At 36.4% G+C, this 23,225-nt stretch overlaps 1 protein-coding gene across 2 annotated transcripts in view; it reads left to right on the top strand.

Annotated features, from left to right (window-relative positions):
* PRKG1 (protein kinase cGMP-dependent 1) overlaps positions 1-23,225 on the top strand; it is a 1,261,642-nt gene that overhangs the window by 63,184 nt on the left and 1,175,233 nt on the right. Inside the window, exon 1 of one of the 2 annotated variants that reach the window (XM_007182835.3) lies at positions 17,098-18,359. The exons of the other annotated variant lie outside the window; for it this stretch is intronic. Within the exon in view, the coding sequence (XP_007182897.1) occupies positions 18,049-18,359 (311 nt within the window). The 5' untranslated portion in view covers positions 17,098-18,048. Of the gene's footprint in view, positions 1-17,097; positions 18,360-23,225 lie in introns of those variants that run through there. 2 annotated transcript variants of the gene reach the window in all.

Below are 23,225 nucleotides of genomic sequence, written 5' to 3' on the forward strand. Positions count from 1 at the left end.
TGACTTATGTGAGTTATCTGAGCTCCCACTAGTATAACCACTACTCAGATCAAGAAACAGAACTTTCCCAGCATCTCGGAAGCCTTCCTTATACCATTTCCTGGTCATGACCCCTGCTTTCTGCCCCCAAAGTAACCATTATCTTCACCATAAATTTGTTTTGCCCAGTTTTGAATTTTTTAAAAAGAAACTATACAATGTATATCATTTTATGTCTGCCCTGTTTTGCTGAATATTGCTCATGAGTTTTATTTCTGTTGTTGCTTGTAGCAATGCTCACTTATTTTTATTGTCTTCTATATTTTATTATATAAATGCAAAATATATTCTGATGTTGATGAACATTTGTGTTGTCAGTTTTGGTATATTATAGATAATGTTTTCACAAATATTCTTGCGCACATCATTTGATGATAACATGTACCTATTTTTCTTGGTATATCCCTAAGATTGGCATTTCTAGATAAAGGGATAACCATATGTTCAGTTTAGGTAGAAATTGCTACAGTTTTCCCTAGTGGCTATAACCGATTTATACTCTCACTGGTAGTGCATGAGACTTTTCATTGTTTTACAAACTCTCTAACATTTGTTGTGATTTTTTTTTTTTTTCAATTTTAGCCATTTGGGTAGGTATGTAGTGATACCTCATTGAATTTAATTTATATTTCCCTGTGAATTAATGAAACTGAGCAATTTTTCATATGTTTATTCGCTATTTGGATAACCTATTTTGTCAAAATACTTGAAATTTTCAAGTTTTTTGCCACTGTCTCTACGGGATTATCTGTCTTCTGAATTTTAGGAATTCCAGATGTAGTCTGAATATAAACTTTTTGCTGATTAAATATATACTGAAAATATCTTTTCCTATTTTGTAGTTTGCCTTTTAACTCTCTTAATAATCTTTTTTTTTAAATAAAATTTATTTTTTAGAGCACTTTTAGGTTCACAGCAAAATTGAGTGGAAGGTACAGAGATTTCCTATACACCCCTTACCCTCACATTTACACAGCCTCCCCTACTATCAAAATCCTGCACCAGAGTAGTGCATTTGTTACAACTGTTGAGCCTACATTGACACATCATTATCACCCAAAGTCCGTAATTTACATTAGAGTTCATTCTTGGTGTTGTACATTCTATGGGTTTTGACAAATGTATAATGACATGTATCCACCTTAATGGTGTCTTTTGGTCAAAAGAATTCCCTAGTTTTTTGTTTTTGTTTTTTTTTAAAGATTTATTTTTTTATTGATTAATTGATTGATTGATTGATTGCTATGTTGGGTCTTCGTTTCTGTGCTAGGGCTTTCTCTAGTTGTGGCAAGCGGGGGCCACTCTTCATCACGGTGCGCGGGCCCCTCACTGTCACGGCCTCTCTTGTTGCCGAGCACAGGCTCCAGACGCGCAGGCTCAGTAATTGTGGCTCACGGGCCCAGCCGCTCTGCGGCATGTGGGATCTTCCCAGACCAGGGCTCGAACCCGTGTCCCCTGCATTAGCAGGCAGATTCTCAACCACTGCGCCACCAGGGAAGCCCTTCCCTAGTTTTAATATGGTTCATTTCATGAAATTTTTTCCTTGTGGTAAGCGCTTTTTGCATCTTAAGACATCCTCTCCTAGTCTAAGTTGATGAATATGCTTTTCTATGTTATCTTTTAGAAGCTTTGTATTTTATCTTTCACATTTAGATCTACAGATCACCTGGAATTGAATTACTGTGTATGGTATCAGGAGGGGTACAAGATTCATTCTTTTCACATGGATAGTTGATTGATACAGCTCTATTTATTGAAAAGACTATCATTTGTGTAGTGACACATTTGTTGTAAATCAAATGGCAAAAATATGTAGGTTTATTTCAGGACTCTATATCCTAGTCTGTTGAACCATTTGTTTATCTCTACACCACTACCACACTCTCAATTATGTGGCTTTATAGTAACTCTTGATATGCAGTAGTGTATGTCCTCCAAGTTTGTTCTTTTTCAAGATACTCTTAGCTGTTCTTATTGTTATGTAATTCCTTATAAATTGGGGAATTTCCACAGAAAAAGTTAAAATTTTGTTTGAGATTGAACTGAAACTTTGAATCCACCTAGAGAGAATTGACACTTTTACAATTTTGAGTCTTCTAATTTATGAACATGGCATAACTTTCCATTTGTTTATTCCTTCTTTAATTTTCTCTCAATAATTTTTTGAAGTGTTGTGTGTAGAAATCATTTAAATATTTCATTAATTGCATTCCTAGATATATGTTGTGTTTTGCAGATATTAAAAATGGTATCATTTTGAAAAAATGTTTCTTTGCTTATTGCTGGTATAGAAAAATATTATTAATTTTTAACATTAACTTTTTATACACTGACCTTGCTAAAGTCACCTATTCTAATACTTTGTCTGTAATTCTATGTACTTGAGTATGTAATATTCTTTCCTAATCTTTATGCATTTTATTTCTCTTTCTTACCTTATTTCAGTGGCCAGGACCTCATTTGTAATGTTGAATAAGAGTACTGATAATGGGCATCATTTCTTTTTGTGATGTGAGGGGGAAATCTTTCAATATTTTACCAGTATGTGATGAAGTTTCTTGTAGATTTTTTTGGTAGATATCCTCCATCAGATAAGTACCATTTTATGTCAAACTTTTCAAGATTATTTAAAAATCATAAATGGATATTGAATTTTATCAAATCCTTTTCTGTATCTGAGACAATTATTATTGTTGATTTCTACCTGAATTCCACTACAATAAGAGTACACGATTTCAATCCTTTGAAGTTTGTTGAAACTTGTTTTATGGCCTGGAATATGGTCAATTTTAATAAAAATTGCTTAGGCACTAGAAAATAATGTGTTCTGTAATTTTGGAGTGAGTGTTCTACATATTACAGTTAAGTTTGTTAAATATATTGTTCAAATCATCTATATCGTGATTAATTTTCTATCTCCTTTTCTATCAGTTATTGAGAGCAATAAGTTGAAATCATCTAATAGGATTGGGAATTTGTCTATATCTCCACTTAGCACTAGGAATTTTTACTTCACATGTTTTGAGGCTGTTATTGAGTGCATATAAATTTAGAATTATAATTCCTTCATGATAAATCAATCCTTTTATTATTGTGACATGTTCCTCTTTATCTCTAGTAATACTTATTTTCTTAAAATTTTCTTTGGTATTAGTAGGTCTACATCAGCTTTTTTTTTTTCAGTTTGTGTTTAGTTTGTACACCTTTTTTACTCAAAACCATTCTGTTTTCTTATATAAAAATTGTTTCTTGTAATGTGTATATACTTGTTTTATTTTTAAGTTCATGCAAACAATCTGTCTAGTAATTGGAGTATTTAATCTGTTTACATTAGTTTAGTTACTGGTACATTTTAGCTTAAATCTATCATCTTACTATTTGTGTTCTACTTGTGTCTCCTTTTCTATTTAGTTTTTCTCTCTTTTTTGCCTATACTTGAATTAATAAATTATTTTTATTATTCTGTTTTCTATTCATCAATACTTCATTTATGCATTTTATTTCTTTTAGTAGTTGCTCTATAAATTACAACATGCAATGCATCCTTGAAGTAGCAAAATTAAAGTTAAATTAATGCTTTTATTACTTCTCAGGCAGTACAGTGACCTAACAACACTCTTAACTCTATTGGTCTCCTTCTATCTCTCATATTATTGTTGTCAGATGTTATTATTGTTTTGTACAGTAATCATTCATATAGATTTAACATATTTATTCTGATACTTATTTTTTCCTTCTATCTTCATGCTTTCATCTAATTTCATCTGATTTTATTTTCTTTCTTCCTGAAGAATGTTTTTTAGTGTCATCTTTAGAGTGGATCTTTTGGTGACAAATTCTCTGGTTTTTGTTTCTCTGAAAATGTATTTACTTGCTTTTATTTTCAAAAGATATTTTTGTCAACTATCAAATTCTAGGTTGGCAGTTTTGTTTTCTTCTAACCCCTGGAGACTACCATTCCATTGCCCTGAGGCTTTCATTGTTTCAATGGAAAAATCAACTGTCATCTTATTGTTGTTCCTTTGTAAGGGATGAGTATTTTTCTCTGTCTGCTATTAAGAGTTTTCTCTTTATTATTTTATTATGATTATAAGTAGTTTTACAATGATATATTTAGAGGTATGTGTGTTTGTGTGTCTCTTTGTGTTTTGTATTTATTATGCTGCTGGTTTACTGTGCCTCTTAACATCATGGCTTGATATAGCTTTAATCAGATTTGGAAAATTCATAGTCATTATTTCTTCAAATATTGTTTCTGCCCTATTCTCTCTTTCCTCTCTTTTTGGGACTCTTATTATATATAGATTAGAGCTTTTCCCTATGCCCCTGCACCTCATATCATTTTTTTCTGTATTTTATTCATTTTCTCTATTTAATCTAGCTATTTTCTTTGGACTTTTCTTTTTATTTACTAATTCTGGCTCCTGTTGTTAAATGTAAGTGCAGAATTATGAAAATTTAGTTACTCTTTTTTTCAGTTCTAAAATTTCTTTCATAGTTTTCAGTTTTCTGTTAAAATTACCAACATTTCCGTCATATTTCTAAGGCATATTTATGACAATTATTTCAAAGTCCATATTAGATAATTCCAACACCAGGATCTCCCATCAGTCTGCTTTTGTGTTTTTCATAGCTTTAGGTTATGTGGTATTGTCTCTGTATACCAAGCTTTTTTTTGATTGAATTCTGGATATTGTACATGAAAAATCATAGAGATAATTTGAGGTTCTGGGTGATGTGATCTTCCTCCAGTGAGGATTTACTTTTGCTCTTGACAGGCAGGCTGATGAGGGGCATGTCACCTTAGTCCAGTTATGGATTGAGAAGATTTGAAGATGAGTTTCCATCTTGATGAGTAATGGAATAATGCCAGTTAAGGTTTAGCCTTATGGTTTGGAAATGGTTGGGCTTGGATTCCAATTTTTGTCCCTTCAGCTCCATGAGACTTTTAGAACCTTTGTTGGACTTCTTAGCTTCAGCTTCTCATCTGTACTGTTATTTATCTTCTTAGGAGTGTTTTGCATTGGTAAATGCCTCTAAAGGGTGCTGAATGTTGGCTTGAGCGCTTTTTTTCTCTGAGATATTAGCCCTTCAATTCCTTATTGTTTAGAAATTTTCCAGTGCCTTAAACATTTTCTTTTTTTTTGCCCAGGTTTTCTAGTTATTCTTGGTAGGAGGGTTGGTCAGCAAGAAGCTAATTCTTTATCACTAGAAGAAGAGTTGATAAAAGCTTTTAATAAATATCAAACAACTACTATCTAATTGAAACATGAAAGGTTTAAAAGAAAAGAACAAATAGGCTATTAATTTTGATTCATGGTAGCATTTTAAATTTTGATAATTTTGATAGGAGGATCTCAAAACTAATTTTTTAGAATGTCAATGTGCACTTTTAGAGAAACATTAATATTTATTTGAATTCTAACTTTAAAAAAATTGGGTATACTTTATATACTGTTAAGAGTGTGCCAATTGTTGGCTCTCATGACGATATTTTTCCTTGTTAAGACTAATGTTAAAAGGTGATCGACATTGCCATTTATTGTCAGGAAGTTAATGAATACCTCACATTTCAAGTGTCTTGCTAAGAGTCATTATTTTCTAAATGAGTTTAGTTCCAGTAACTGTATAAATGTCAAGTTTCCATTTGTATTACTAAAGAAATTCTAACAAATAGAGCTTATTTGAGGGTCTGCTAATTAATGTCAAAGGAAGCCAATGTGATTTACCTGCCAATATGATTTACTTTTATAATGAATATGTTAAACATATACAGTGCTCTGCTCATATGGAATAGAAAATGTGAACAGTAGAGGGTGCAATTGTACCTTTAGTTCTGTATTTTAGCCCTTAGAAATTAGTGTTTAATAGCTGAGAGAAAAATTTGAAGAATGTACTGTTCGCTGAAGCTGTACACTATTTATGGAAGTGTGTTTAAAATAAAATAATCCATGTAAAGGAGAAGTATAAATTTCACAATCATGTAATACTTTTCTTAACCTTGCACTTTTAGAAAGTGACAAATTTAAATCTCAATTAGAAAATATTTTCTAAAAAAATATTATATTTCTCTGAATAAAGAATGTTTTTTTTTATATAGAGAGAGGTAAGGCATACATATCTCAATAAGATATTTTTCTTTTATAGAGCTTAATTACTGTTAATCATAGATATTTTTTCCTCTTGGGAAATACTGCTTCCAAAAGGATTATGTCTATTGATAACTGCAACACCACGAGACTCCTATTTCTTAAGAAAAATTATAAATAAGACCCACTAGAAATAAATGATGCAATGTCAAAAGAGTTCTTACATTCAAATAGTTATTAACACAGCTTTTATTGAAGACCCAGAAGTTTCAGACAGTTGCAAATCAGAAACTTAGATTTCCATTTCGACCCTGAAGCAGCATTATACTATTGCAGTGCAAAGCTTCATTTATATAGATTTGTGGGGGATATGTGTGCAAAGCTTTGAATCTGTATCTACAGGTTAGACTCTCTTCCATAGCTAGGGGTCTCCTTTTGTTTTTTCATAGGAAAAGTTTGGGCTTAGGTTTCTGTAAGTTTGACAAAAATTAGCTTTATCACAAAACCTATATTCCAGTGCAATAAATCTGAAGAACTTAGGAAACCTTCTTGCTGATTTTTTGAACTTATAGGAAACATCTACCAGAGAAATATTCCTTTTTTTTTGCATTAACAAACTCTATACTCTTGTCTTTTGGTTCAATTGGAAAGCAATTTAACATTTAGATTATTGCTAACACCCAAAGGTTAGCACTTCAGCGCTTGGCTAGTTAATTGTGGTGTTCAGCTTATGCTTTTGTGTGAAGGGCCTCTCCTGATATTCTATAGAAAGAGCAAAAGAAAGAACAAGAGAGAGGAGAGGGAGATGAGTATATCACTTTAAGAATTAAGTTATTGAATTAAAAGTATTATTAGAGATAAATTTGCTTTTTGAACTTCATTTCAATCTGAACTTCCAAAGCCATTGTAAATGAGGTGATCAGACAGAACGTAAGTCTTGGTTAATAATCACTGCATAGGGTGATTACAAGTACTTTAACTGGAAGCATCTGCTTTCAAAATAATATCAACTGAGTTTTTTAAAAGATGTAGGTATTAGGACTATTAAAAACAGGCCAAATCCAAATAAAGCAGTCAGCTTTTTGAAGGAGTAGCTCGAATTTGTGAAGAAACAAAAGAAAAAAGTTACAGAATTGCTGATGCTATAGATGCTGCTAGTGTTATATGAAAGAACACTGAACCTTGAAGACAGTATATTATAAGCCTCAAGTAAGCAAGACTCTGAGATTATAGCAATTTAAAAGTGCATTAAGAGAGTTGATTGTGAGGTGTAATTTGAAAAGGTGTTTGGGTATCAAAAAATATCATTTCCTAGAAATATTTCAAGGTGGAGGTAGAAAGCACAGTTATCATGGGTCTTAATCAGGCAAGTACGTGGTTCAAAGAGTGATGTAAATGTTTTTATTTTTTCCTGCAGAAGGAAAACACATATTTAAACTAAGCCTCTGATTGATTTGATTTATTCCACACAGAACATGCAGAATTATAGAGAGCCAAAGTATCAATTTTTGGAAAAACCACCATATCATATTTTTCACATCACCTTTTGCTACCATGTTATAGAGAAATTCATTACCTGTTTTCACTTCTAAGCTGCATTTACTACATTAATATTGGTTATATATATATACACACACACACACACATACACACACACCCCATATATCACATACACACACATCTATACACACCTGTGTATGTGCACACACACACATATTCCAGGCTAATTTTGGTCATAATATTTTAGTTTCAGAGGTTTTACCTAAGTTGATTATTTTAAGTAGTTAGACCCAAATTTGAACTTCCTGTCTAAGGGCAACACATATCACAAATCTTTGCAGGAAGAGCGTAGAAAATCAGTGCTATTTAGAACCCAGACAAACACTTGACTTGCAGAATTCCTGATTGAGACTTGAGATTTAGGACAGCTGCTCCTCAAGGGTAATTATACTGAAGTTTCTGAGGCTTATGATACGTGCATTTCTGAACGACACCCTAGTGAGGGGTGCAAACTCTGAAGCCCATCTTCACATTGCATCAAAGGATATTTAGTTCAGCTTGTTGGTTGGATCTCTTGGTGGAGAAAGGGGAGAGAGGGACAATTTTTCTGTTTATTGATGGTGGTGTGTTGTAAATACTAAATAAATATTTGCTGAATTCATTCATTTAGTCCTACCTTTGTCCATTCAATGCAGTTAACAAATATGTAGGAAGGGCCTACTTGTTTGGAGTGTTGATGGACAAAATAGAGTTCCTTGCTTTCTTGGAGTTTACAGTCTAATGGATAAGGTAGCTATTTAACAAATATCCTTGCAAATAATATATAATTAGAAATGATGAAAGTGCTATTATAAGGGAAAATATTACAGAGATGATTCAGAAGGGTTATCAGAAGAAGTGATATTTGAGAAAAGAACAGAAGAATGAGTTAGTTGAGTTACTGACTCAAAAGATGGAATGTGGTGATTGGGAAGCAGTGGGATTGGGATTTTAGGGTAGTGAAAGGGGTTAGGAGAAAGATTTTCCAGGCAGGAAGAGAATGACCAGTGGAAAAGTTCTAAAATGTTAAAATGAAATTGCTCGGTGCCTGGAGATTTATAATAACTAAAAGGTTAGTTTAACACTTATATAATTCATTATTAATCAATTGCTCTCCTGATTGCAGTCCCATTATAATTTTCCCTTGAATATTTTCCAACCTGAGCAATAATCCTATGACCCAGCCTAATTTTAAAGAGAGGAAATGTGACTGTGGGTCAAATGGCAATGTTAGTCGTTCCTGTAAGCACCAAATTTGTCATATGCTCATGGTTTTCTGTCATGTCATTGGCTGTGGTGACAGGCTGGGTAAATTGTGGTTTTAAAGGGGAGATACTGGTGGTTGGCAGTACTGTTGGTGGTTCCAGAACTGTATATTCTTGTCCCTGATACTGCTGTGTATGTAAATACTGATAAGGAATTCCACAAATGGGGAAAGTGCTTGTAGTTTTTAATAAATTGTCTAATTTATGTTTAAACATTAAATACCATATACATTCAGGTTCATCACTTAAAGTATTAGAACAGAGAAAGTCTAGTTGTTTAAATCAACTGTATGTATTTACTATATATTTATATTGGAGATTAACAGTACACATGGGAAAATTAAAAATTCTGAAAAAATAATAGAGAGAAATCTGTTTTATTGAATTTTTTCAGTGTCTCCCAAACATTTTTGGCCATGGAAGCCTTTTTAGTTATACTAATAACCATTTGAAGGAACTAGTATTCTTTTAGTTCGTATTTTGAGGAAATACTGGGTTGTAGTGTATGTTCTGATGGGTGAGGGCTCTCAATTAGAGTTACTGGGTTGCTAACAAAGCTGTCCATTGACCACTGAGTTGAGCTTTTGTACCAGCTGTTACCATATGCTTTTTCTTGGTTATTTGTGTTTTCTTCATCAATTATTCCAATTTCTCACAATTGGCTATTCCCTCATTCCAGAATATGAAAATTATGTAATGTGTTAATAATTTGCTTGTAGATAGATTAGTGATTAAAAGATCATATACTTAGAATATTAAAGTACAAAATTATTTTATTTGAAAATATTAATGTAATACAAATTTTAAGTGCTGTGTATTTCAATGCATTTTAAAATACATCTTTACTGTCTTTGTTTTTTTTTCTGTGCAAAAGTTTTGTAGGGTACTCCAGTAGAACATACTAAATGAATAAAATCACATTTTGGCATATTCTAAAGTTAAATGGTCAAAATGTCATTGATCATTAAAAATGTCAAATGGTCTCAGACCAATTATATGATTTGAGGGACTCAAACAAGTGTCACTGTTTGAATTCTGAGAGTTCACAGTTTAGGTGTTACCTTTTAATTTCTATGAGTTGCAGACAAATTTTCTCTTTCTTGGTAATGATGTCTTTCGTATTTTAAGAACTTTTAAAACCCTGTAATGTGAGGACACCTGAGTTGTGTGTCTGGAAAGAGAAAAAGAGAGATGGTTTACTCTATTTCCTCATATAGATCTTTGTCAAATAAGGTGGATGCAAAAAATGCATCCACCTCATGTACCTACCTTTACTTTGACATAAACGAGGGTTGATTTGGAGAGTGTGGTGGTGTGGTTTAGATTTCATATCTGTGAGGCATGTGTGAACACACACACACACACACACACACACACACACACACACTCTCTCCTTCAGGTAATGTAGATCCCCAAAGTAGCAACAAAAGTTCCATATGGTTTGAGTATATGGAGAAGCATACTAGAACTAATTAGACATTTCAAAGACATTTTATTACATTTTGTTCTCTGCAGCAAATTAAAGTGTTCTGAATTGACTTTAACAACTATTAATTTTTAAGAGATAAGAGGATTTTCATGTGAACTGAATCAGGCTTCTATGTACAGTATAAATAAAATGGCCAGTGAATGCATATTATAACTTTCAGAACACTATGCTGAGAATTAGGAGACTTGGGTTTTTAACTCTGCCTTGGGTGAGTCATTTAACTTCCTTGGCCTTTAACTTTCCTGAAATTTGAAATGAGGAGGTTGAACTACATAATCTCTCTGGTACATTCCAGCTCAAAATTCTGTGATATCCATTATTAGTAAAGAATAAGACCTTTGCTTTGTTTGTTTAGGAGGTGAGGAAGGGTGGGATGTCAAACCATGGCAGATGTTGTCATCAGTCCTTCAGTTCTTTGTATTTTGGGAGTGCCCGTGAGAGAGGCATAAAGTAACTGAAATAATGGGCCATGTGTGGAAATGCTGCTACCGTAGGGGAGTTTCAGTTCTGTGACAGCTGAGAGTTACTTGCTGGGTACTGAGAGAGGGTCTGACCAGTGGACACTGCAAAGTGGAAACGAGCAGTTTTCACCAAGTTCTCTATGTGCCTAACAGCAGCAATTGCTTTTAACCTTCCACAAATAAATTTTTGAAGGTTACCCTGTCATTTTTTCCACTTTAAATTGGTATTTAACATAAATGCTTTTCTATGGAAGATAGATAGAATTTTGACTGTACTATATTCTATGAAAAACTTAGATGAATTTTTCATAATAACTCCTTAAATTAACTCTGATCTTTGAGTAAAAACATTCTTACATATTACAATGACTCAAACAGACACTAATTCTTCTGCTTAATACCAACAAAAGTGTAGAAATCCCTATTTTTTATTTATTTGTATGGGGCATTAAAACCATATGATACTTTACATATTGCTGTTTTGGGCAACTTATTTATTGTATAGGTGTTTGCATGTTTGTCTGTTAAGTTTAAATTTGAGCAACTAATATTTAAAGTATTCTTACCTACCAGTCTGTGCTTTGAAAAATGAATTTAAAAAAATCTAGTCTGGGCTTCCCTGGTGGCGCAGTGGTTGAGAGTCTGCCTGCCGGTGCGGGGGATGCAGGTTCGAGCCCTGGTCTGGGAGGATCCCACGTGCCGCGGAGCGACTGGGCCCGTGAGCCACAACTGCTGAGCCTGCGCGTCTGGAGCCTGTGCTCCGCAACAAGAGAGGCCGCGATGGTGAGAGGCCCGCGCACCGCGATGAAGAGTGGCCCCCCACTTGCCGCAACTAGGGGGGGCCCTCGCACAGAAGCGAGGACCCGACACAGCCAAAAATAAATAAATTAATTAATTAAAAAAAAAAATCTAGTCTGGACAAGGGAGAAATTATTCTTTTCTAGAAATATACAGTGGGCAAAATGACTGATAATTTTACATTTGGTTACAAATACATAGCAAATAGTGTATGCATCCTTGTTCCAAGGGTAATGCTTTCATAAATATCAGGTACCATATTTTGGCCCTAGACTGGTATCTATTTGTTTTACCAGCCTACTACTTCATTTGCCTATCATTAGAGATGGATTTCTGGATTTCCATCTCATGATTATATAAAAATCAAATATCAAGAGTTTTTTTAATTTGAAGCTAGTTAAGTTCATGAGAGTGAAGATTTCTATATATGTCCCTACTGTATCTTTTTGACTGCAGCTTCCCCTCTCCTCCAAATCTCTGACATTCTCACAGTCGAAACAAATGTCTTGCCATCTTTCTCTTGCCCAGTTCGTTCAAGTTATTTACTGATAAAACTCCGATTCACTCAAACTTCTATTTTATTGTTTTTCTTACATCTTCAGTACTTTCCCACCTTACTAATTTTAATAAGTTCGCTAGCAAAGTGTGGTTTTTCACTTTTACTTTAAATTTTGATTACAAAGCAAGTGGGAAGAAAATGGCCAAGTTATATCAGCTGCTAAATGCTATTTAAAATAAAAGCGACAATAAAAAAATCATTGATTCAGAGCTATTCTCCTCTAAGTCACATGCTGTCAAATATGTTTTCAAATGCAAAATTACTTTGGCAAATATTTTTGAATGTTTTGTGGGAAATATTGATGCATTGAGTTAGGAAATGATGTACATTTAATATGCCAGAAAAATCACTGAAATGGAATTGAGAAACTATTAATCAGATACAGGAGATATTATTATGTTGCATTCTCATGCATATATTCACTGGACTTAAAATGCAGTAAAATATTTTGTGAAGAAAGCATTTTAAATGCCGTTTTACGCATTAAAAATGTTTCCATTTATGAAAGAACCATGGAAAACTTAATACATTTCTTCTTAAAAAACTTTTATTTCTTTTGGTCTTTGGAAATGGTCAGCTGAGTAAAGAGTACAAAGAAATTGTCTTCTTGGTAGATAGTGCATGGATTTCCATGCACATTAGTTTAGGCTGGGGTCCAATAATAACTTACCATCATCTTAAGCAGCAGAATATAAGAATTCATTTCAAGTAATATTAACTATGACACTAATTCGGTATTAAACTCTAAGCACATTAGCAAGTATGGTATAATGCACTATTACTTTCCAAGTCTCTGCAGTAAGTTTTTCATCATTAATGTTTTAGGGTTTTTTTTTTCCTTTTCCATCCAGAACTTATCATTTCGGTAGTATGACTTCTAAACAACTCAACCATTAGAATTTTTACTTATATTCATTTAAATATGCATTCCTGGTGGCCAAATCTAGCCACCAAACACAGTAGTAAGAATAATCTAATTTTATAGGACTTAATCAAATAGCAGGAGCTTGAATTGTTGTGCTTAATCTATAGGAAGCCAATCTGTCTAAATTCTAGATTTTTATAAGAAAGATAAACCAAAAAGAGAGCCTTGAATCCTTGTCTAATTTATCAAAGTATAATTAAAATTCTATTGTCTGACTCATCTCCCCTTACAGTCCAAAGACAATTCCTGTGGTGTATTATTATGAATTGAAATGGGATGATGGCTTTCCTAAAACACATTCACACAAACAAATGCATAAGTGGGTTTGTAATGCGCTTAAAATAATAGGTATTATTATTACAGATCTTCCTTGGTTTTACTTTTCTATCAGTAAATTTGAACACAAAATGTGAAAATATAAAATAGAGAGGTTCTGTTCTGCAATCCTGAATTATATAGGGCGACCAACCATCCTGGTTTGCCCAGGACCAAGGGGTACTTAGGACTTCAGTTTAAAAACTAGGACAGTCCCAAGCAATTTTAATATTAAAACCAGGACAGTCCCAGGCAAATGGGTGCAAGTTGGTGACCCTAAACCAAGATGAAATGGGGCTGAAGTGGAGACAGTTTTGGGAAAAAGAACTTTTAAAAAATCTTTTCCTGCTCTTTTAGGATTTTCCAAATTTCTCCTCTTTCCATATACCCAACCCCAAAGTCAGGCTAGTTAATGTTAAGTAATGTCTTATATCTCAGGATCCAGAACAAGGCATTAGCAACCCTTGGAAGTCCTGCAGAAGGCAATGAGGGGCAGGGTGTATGGGATTGAGCTCTGCATCAAATGGTCTTTATTTGAATCCAGGCTTTGATATTCTTTGGGTGGGAGATCCTCTGCCTCCCTTTTGTCAAATATAAATGGAAATAATAATAATGTCCAACTCGTAGGGTTACATGAACAGTGCCTGTCATGCATTAAGAGCTCCAGGAAGTTAGTTATTTTTCTTGTGGTCTTGATTAAGAAGAACAGTTTTGAGAAAGCCAGTATGTTTACCAGTAATGGTAACCTTCATATATAGATTCTTAGGGTTACTTGTTACTTCTAGCAATTTTCTGCAAGGGGAGGCTTCCATGACCCAAAACATAGCTCATCTATGTTTTGTTTGTTTTTGGTTTTGGTTTTTGCTGTTCAAGACATGTACATGAAATGGCAGAAGAAAATTTCAAACTTAGGACTCCTGCAGGAAATGTAGCACCAGTGGAATGGGCAACTGGATGACGAAATTATCAGAGTTCTTTTGAGGCTAATTATGTTTTTAGTGTAGGATAATAAATCCTAAAGACTTTATTTTTTTTTACGGCCAGTATTATGATAAAGCTGAATTACTGAACGTCTCATTAAGTGATTCTGAGATTCCATTAAGGAAGGTGTGATGATATTTATTCTCAATCATGAGAGTTGCATGCAAAATTGAAGAGCATCAATATGCCACAGGTGGGTCTGGCTAATGGTGGAACTTTGCTTCCATTAGAGCTACAACAAAGAGAGACTGCTGAAAGTAGGTTGTGAGTTGACTATGGAATTCTAGTGTATAAATTAAGTTCCTTCAAAATTGCATTGTTCTGTGCTTCAGTATCTAACATCAAGATTTCATCCCAGAAAGGCAGTGGGAGAGCTCAATATATGCAGCTCCACTCCATTCCAAATTTGTGGTAGCCTAATAGCAGGAAGTAGGCTTGTGCCTGATCTGTGATATTATAACTTAGCCAATTAAGTTTGCTATAAGACATATAGTAAAATCTGTTGAAATGAAACTACAAAACCTTGATTATTTATGTAAAATTTATTTCCAGCGTTTACCAAATACAATGCAAAAGATATTTAAGAAAATATTGGAATCACTCAAAAGGTTGAGATAGAAAACCAGGGTCCCTCAAGATTTAAACAGTCAAGAACATCATTGAAAAACTTACTTAAAATATTTCTTTTGACTTTAAAAATGGAAGAGAAAAGCCTAGAATTCTGGATTTTGCATATACAATTATAAAGTATTTAAGGGCAATTTTACTTTTTCATTGTATAGGCTAATACAACCAAATATGTTCTTACACCCTGAATACCTTTTAAAGTGTAAGTCAATTGTAATAGTCATATCTTCTCAGCTGTTTAGTTTCTTTGCATTTATTACAACAGATTCCTGACTCTCACTATGGGATTCATCAAGGAATATATTTTGTATCACAAGAATTCCATTTAAAATGAAAATGTAACATGGATATATCCTATAGTGGCATGTAGATATGATAGCTTAAATAATGAAAAATATTTACATAACAGTGGAAGAAACTTCACTTTTGTTAAAAAAAAAAAAAAACCTGACTTTTTTTTTTGGTTGAACTGCTATTTTTTGTTTTGGGGGGAAAATGCTTTAGTTTCTTTTATCCTTTTTACATGTAGACAAGCTTTCTACAAATGAAGAAGAATCTTCTCTACTTTGTGTTGCTCAAAGACATTAAGTAAACCCCATTTAAGCCTCAAATGAACCTTAAAACATAACTCTGCTTAGCAGTTGTCTAATGATGTCCCCTATACATTGCTCCTGATATATTTTTAGACATAAACTTTTGGGCTCCTGGACCCTATAATAGATCTATAGGGAAAAAAAGTCTCATTTAGTTTTAGACATTTTGCCATGGAATTAAAGAATTCCCATAGGTTAAATAAGATAAGAATTTGGCCTTTTTCCTGGGAGAAGGAAAATGTCATGGAAGCTCTTTTAGAATGGAGTCAGTTATACAAAGCCAGGGCACTTCTGCTTGGTTTAGTTTTAATTAAAACAACAATAATTCAGAACTCCTACTTGCTGCTATCAGTATCTGTAAATTATTCATGTTTATTTTGGGGAATTATCCACTTTATATATTACATTCTGAAAGAAATGCACTTCTGAAAATATCCATGTTGGAAAGCAGAAAAATTAAGTGTCTTATATCATTTGTACTGAATTAAATCATCATCTGGGTGGAAGAATGTTTAGGACTATATATCCTTTTTCATTTATACTTCTAATTACAAACAAGTACACTTTAAATCAAAAAGCTTATAAATGTGACATTGGCTAGCTGGTTCTGTTCTTTTCTTTCCTCCCCTCCCCCTCCCCATTCTTTTCTTCTTCTTCTTACTTAGATAGAACAGGCTGTGTATTCAATAGCAAAAGTGCGCACTTTTTTGGGGGGGACTGATATATATGTCCTTGGCTAAATTTAGATTCCAGTGAATAGTTCTGGATTGCAATTCAGAATTTTAATCTATTTTCTACCTACTTTGTTTTATTTGGTGTTAAGGAATGGCCAAATAGAGCCTCGAGGATTATAACATTGAGTTCTCAAGAACAGTAATTAGAGGACTGCAGTAAAGATACTAAAATTTTAAATGATTTGGTGAAGATTTAGGTAAATATGAGGAATTTAAGTATTATGGAGGATTCTAAACACGATGGGAGAATTACCCTTGGACAGAAAGGATGCTACCTAAATTGTCATCATTTTAGGAAATATTGAGCAGGCAGGGATGGGGTTGGAGGTGGGAGTAGGTGGAGGTGGGGCGGCACTTTACCACAGCCCGTCTAGGGTCCTCCTTTCCTTTAAGATTTTCCCTCTTCTTCGAAGTTTGTGTCTTGCCATTCAAGTGGAAGGATACAGTCCTAACGGCTTGGTTGTTGTCAAGGAAGTAATTTCAAAGATATGGTTCCATTTCACGATGAACTTTTTGGAACTCTGCAATGATTTTGACCCGCCCTGCACTCCCCGCCCCGAATTCAGCACAGGGAAGGGGCAAGACCCTTCCATAAACTATTCCGCAGACACTGGCTTAAGTGGGAGGGTCAGTTGGGGGGAAGCTGAGCAGCCCTCTGGGGCCCAATCCCGTTTCGACCCTTGCCCCGAAAAAGAGTTCGTTAATCCGTGTTTGAAAGGAGCGGAAAGGGAAGTCATTTGCAGGAGCTGGCAATGCTTACGGGGGAGAAAAAAATCAGAAGCTCCCTCCCCCATCCCCAGAGGCACCTGGATGTGAATGGAAGTCCCTCCCCTGCACGGATACGCTCTCCTTCCCTGAGAGGCAAGTTTGTTTTCAAGCGTTAGCCACCTGTGTGAGGCGCTCCCCGTGAGAAAGGCTGCGTGGAAGACGCGAGAGCTCAGCCACAGGCTGGGGAGCCTTTCTTGGTGAGGCTGGCGGTCCAGACACCTGCAGAAGTCAGCGCGCCGAGGATGCAGAGCCCGCTCTGCCCTCCCTCGTCGCCGGGAGTGTAGCCCCACGTCCTCCAGCCTGGTACGCTCTGGAGCCGGCTAGCGCTTCCCGAGTTTGCGCGGGGTCCTCGCGGTCCTCTCCCGCCCGCCTCCCCGCCCCCAAAGTACTGCTCCCGCCTCGCTCCGCCCGCGCAGCCCTCGGCGCGCTCAGAGGTTTATCGGGCTCCCCACACGCTCCGCCGGCTTCCTCCGGCGCCCGGCGTGAGTGACCCGGGCACACCCGCCGCGGCCTCGGAGCCCCCATCCGAGTCCCTTCTCCCGCTGCCCTGCCGTCGCGCTCCCGGCTCTTCTCCCTGGCGCCGCGGCGCCCACCGCGGTTCAGGTTGAATCCCGGTTCGACCTGCCTTTTGGCTCATCCCCGCGCTCAGCCTCACAGCCCGGAGAAGTGGAATCTGCCCTGAAACTCTCGGTGGCTGGAGCCGGGAGACTGGGCATGCTCAGAAGCCAGGGCTGGCTTTGGTCTCAAGTAGGAAGCTTTCGCACTCGGGAGGCAGCAGCGACTTTGGGGAAAGTTGATCGGAGAGGGGAGGACGCCCCAAGACGCGGAGCAGCGGCAGGAAGGAGCCCCCGGCAGCCCGGAGGAGCATGGGCACCCTGCGGGATTTACAGTACGCGCTCCAGGAGAAGATCGAGGAGCTGAGGCAGCGGGATGCTCTCATCGACGAGCTGGAGCTGGAGTTGGATCAGAAGGACGAACTGATCCAGAAGCTGCAGAACGAGCTGGACAAGTACCGCTCGGTGATCCGGCCGGCCACCCAGCAGGCGCAGAAGCAGAGCGCGAGCACCTTGCAAGGCGAGCCGCGCACCAAGCGGCAGGCGATCTCCGCTGAGCCCACCGCCTTCGACATCCAGGATCTCAGCCATGTGACTCTGCCCTTCTACCCCAAGAGTCCACAGTAAGCAGGGGTTACGCTCCGGGTCCGTGTGGCACCCTGTCGGTGGGGAGCTGCGGGTCTCTGTGTTGTGTGTCGGCCCCCGCCCCTCCCGCTTGCCGTGTCTGTCCTCATCCTCAGAAATGTTTCATTTTCACGGGCACTTCTGGCGGGGCTGTGCACGTTTCTCAGAGTCAGACTCACTGCACCTACGTTGCCTTCGTGTCTTTGTCAGATGTCAAGCTATTCTTTCTTTTTTTTAATAAACACATACATTCATATAGGCCACCTACCGTACGTAGAGTTTGAATGCGCCCCCGGTGTGTGTCCAGCTGTGTATGTGTGAGTATACATAGAAAGCCCCGTCTCCCAAATGCCCTGGCAAACCTGCCCAACCGGAAAATCCTAACTGCAGGCTCATCAGACTTGAAATGAAATGCATCTGCTATCACCCTTACTTTCTATGCTTTTGTGGCGCTCCCGGATTTCTCTACATGCCGGCGTTTCTCGCTGGTACCGTTCAAAGCTGATGTTCTGGCATCATCAAAGTGTCCAAAATAAGCAAATACACATATAAAAGGGAAGATTTTTTGATTTCCAGAATTCGACGACATTTACAATCCACAAATGGAAGCCTAGTCTGTAGATTTTTTTTAAAAATATTTTTTTAATAACATCTGAGGGAGAATATTGCTTATTTTCCTTAAAGAATGTATATAATGTTGTTAATGGGGTGCCTCTGTCTCCCAAGAGGGTTGCAGGTTTCTAGGGTCAGATACAGAGAAGTACACTTACCTTTACTGACAACGTGGACACATTGTTTGCCTTACTCCTGGCTTCTGAAGCCACTACTCTAGTATTGTTCTAGCATTTTAGACAACTGTGTAGTTCTGATGTCAGTGGGCTTCGCAACTTGGGTGGGAAAATTGAATGAAACTTGTTATACTCCACTCAACTCAGAGTTCTTATGGAGAGTAAAGTGGCAGGAGCATGAAGTTAATATAGAATGAGCACCCAGATGAATGGTATTTTAAGTTAATAGATAATGACATAATTGATAAAACGAAGGGTTTTGTTACTCTATTCCTAACAGCATCACGTTGGCTGGATGACACGTGTTACATAATAATATGAGGTCCCTGGGAACCCTTCACTTTATAAACACAAAGATTTAATATAAGGAGAAAGAGTATTTGATTGTCTCCATTTGTATTTATTGGATGTGTGTGTGTGGGGGGTGGCTTGTGAGTATGTACTAATGATACTTTTGAAAACTTAGACGTGTAACTATCCTTGTTGGTTGCAGTAGAGCATTTGCTGTTCCTCATGCAGGTTTAGTTTAAGGAGAAGTTTGTATTCTGTGAGTGTGGGGAAGAGACAATAAGGATAAACATTTCTGAGATTCTAACCTCACAGAGTTGCCCTAATAGTTCAGTTCAGTAGATTTAGATCTGCTTTCGAAACCTGAATGATCTGAATCCACTTCAGCTTTCTCTGGTAAGTTAATTTGCAGTCCTGACATGCTTGCCTGTTTTAGCTAATGAAGTACGTGGCCATCTCTCCAGGGCCAAGTTTTGCATAATGAAAAAAATAAGTCAAAGACAGCTCTCTGCATCTTTCAGCATTCCATAGGATCTCATTTTAGTATCTGCAGGAATTTGGAGTAACTCAGAGCAAACTCTGCTTTTATAAAAAGACGATTTTAATAGGTTTTATTTGAAGCATGATCAAGCCAGCTGATAACTCCAGTGAAACATTCTATCAGACAAGATCTAAAGGAATCTAGGCAGTAGGGACTGAGCTGTATAATGTAAGTTTTAAAAATTTCTTAGTGCTTGACATGTAGAGCAACTAGATTTTTTAAAAAATCCATGGTGGAAGATGAAATTAGTGTGGCAAATAATTCACAACATTCTGTCATAATAAACATTTTATCTATTGAACCATACTGTGCGTTCTGATATTTATTTAATAACTTGTGCTTTAAGGAAGTCAACTATTAAGGTATCACCGTGATGGTTTTGGTGATTCTGAAGGATTATATTGAAGAAAACGATAGAATGAATGTCTTCCAAGCTTAAATAATTTTGGAAAAACATCTGTTCTTTTTTCACACTTACATAAAGAAAACTAGAATAAAATTTGCTTAAGTGTAGAGTGTACCTTTGGTAAGAGAAAGAGAAGTATATTGTATGCAAAACGATTATTCTTATGTCATTTGAATGATTGTGCAAGGTGGTTCCACAAAGAATTAGGAATTCTTGCCAAAGTGAAGGAGACTTTTTGAATTTCTGTTTATTTCACTATCAATAATTTGATTATACCAACTTACTGGCAACAAGTGTTTATATCTTTATATTTTATTTTTAGGACAAGTTAAATTTGGTCATCATTCTTAAACTTACAGATTATTGGGAGTTTGAGTTAACATGAAACCATCTAAATAGTCCAAAATTGATTTCAAATTCATGGTCATGTAGTTTTCTATTCTCTTTCTGTTGGATATAGGTGACTGCCCAGGGAATGTCCTATTCAATTATCTATGTGTGCAAATATGTTTGTTTACTTTTTGCTTACCGAGGTTATCTTCTGAGGATTAGAATCTTTCAAAACTTATTTTTTTAGTGGTTTTTTGATCATTTGAAAAACAGTGTAAAATATAAATTAACGTAACATATTTGGTTTGGAATTTTCCCTGTTAGCTGGAATTGGAGGGAAGGCTGTGTCAGATTCTAGCACAGAGCTGGGGCACTCCTGCTGCACCTGTGAGGCAGGGGGTTTGTTTTGGTTTGTCTCTTTCACACGTGTCTAGAAATAACCCTTAAGCCCTTTTTCTGTTGTCATTTGAAGAGCAAAGAACTGATTAGCAAATTGGAATCTATATTCTACTGCTACCAAATATCTATATGAGAAGGTAAAACTATTAGACTATATGTTTTGAATTAAATTAAGCAAATCCTTAAAAATGAAAACTATATAAAAATATTCATTTTATGAGATCAGCCTGTTGATTATGTATATAGAGTGGTTCTTATGGATTCTTAAAGTAATTTTATTTCATGCTATTTTATTCCTGAAAATTGACTCTGTAATAGATTAGAACATTCTGTCACTGGTATGTTGATCTAAACCCTTTACCTATTGTAAATATTCTCAAATCCTTTCCGTTTTGCTGTCATAGGGCTCTCTGTTTTTTCAGTTGGTCTATAAAGACTTGAGTTCCTATCAAAAGTTGTTAGTGTCTCTGTATTTTTGTTAAGCTGTTGCTTTTCACCCTAGAGATAACTGAATTTCAAAGAATGATGACATATTTTGACTTGTAATGTTACGCCTTTTGATTGTGAAGTACTTTGGAGAGCTGAGGATAGAAAGAAATATATCTTCTTATTTTTAGGGAGACATTAATTTTAACAAGATCTTATCTGATTTTTTTTTAAACCTTGACATTAGCACATTTCAGGAGAAACAGAATCTTCCTAAAGGCTGTCTGTTAAATTCTGTAGGAAGTTGGGAGAATTCTAGGATTTTAGTGTAATCATAGATGGCATGATATTAAAACATAGATTTCTTTCAAAGGTAGCAGTTAAATTTCAAATATGCCGTATAGCTCAGTTCCGTACTTTTATGGGATGAGCCATGTGCAAGTTAGTGTCATGCATTAGAGACGAGAATTGTGTAAGTCCTATGAAGGAGTTAACCAGGGGTTAACAATACTGCACAAGTAAATATTCTAGAAAGTAGAGTAAGGTAAGTCACAGAGGAGATACCTAAGACAGGTGGCAAAATATAATTGAGCCCATTTAATTTTATGGTATCAGAAACTCTTGTGGAAGTAGAGGTATTTAAAGTAAGTATTTGATCGATGGCCATGATTTAGGTGAGTGGTGATGGGATAAGAGGGGTGGGGTTAAGGTGAGGAGGGCCATCAGCAAAGGGAAAAGACAGCAAAAGAAAGCAGAGGGTACAGCTGGGGAACGACAGCAGCTAGTGGCTGTAACAGAATACCGTGGTGGAAATTGAGGAAGAGCAAGTTTAGGCCAGAGAGAATCAGGATGAGTAGGTGAGAGGGCACTTCCGCTTGTTGTTAGAATAATTGAGGTGTGTGTGTGTGCATGTGCATGCACGCAGGTGTGTGCACACAAGCGTGCACTTTACACCAAGGACTAATTGCTACCTGTTAATAAAGCTCTGAATCTCAGATGTCACTCCAGTCCCCCATCTCCCACCAGCACAGTCCTGATAATAGCTGTAACTCTCCTGACTAGGTAAGAATATTTAATTTAACCAAGCAGCAGATGATTAAAACTCTTAAAGAAACTGAGTTCCACTCTTAAAGAAAGCAAGCTCCTCTTTCCGCTCACTTCTAAATGTTCCCACTGGAAACAATCTAATTTTGTGCCACAGGCTAGCATGGCAGTTTCCTCACATACCCAGGCGAACCGGACCCAGATGAGAATTGAACCTGAAGTCGAGTTTTGAAATTCATCTCTCTTGTTCTTGTGGAGGGGTTCAGTTCCAACTTAACATTATTCTAATAGACTTTCCAATTTGATTGTTAATTTGACATCATAGCCTATGCAGTAAAATTGAAGTTGTGGCAGCCTTTATAAAAATAAAACCAGGCTGCTAAAACCCTATGAGGGTGTTTTGAAGCATAGTTGTTTGCCCCTAAAATGCGGCTTATAATGAAAATACTGATAAGCCCTTCAATAGAGGAGCTCCAGAGACTGCCTGAGAATATAAATGACCAGCTTCCTTGCTCTACTGAGCCACATTTCCAAGCTCCTGCTACTTGTTATTTCACTGAAGAGTTGGGTTTGGATTCCTAATGGGAAAGGGTAGAAGAAGGCAGACGATGTTTCTATTGTTGCTGTTTGCAGGTTAGAAGGC

This window comes from Balaenoptera acutorostrata, chromosome 16, assembly GCF_949987535.1.
Source record: "Balaenoptera acutorostrata chromosome 16, mBalAcu1.1, whole genome shotgun sequence".
Lineage (NCBI taxonomy): Eukaryota > Metazoa > Chordata > Mammalia > Artiodactyla > Balaenopteridae > Balaenoptera > Balaenoptera acutorostrata.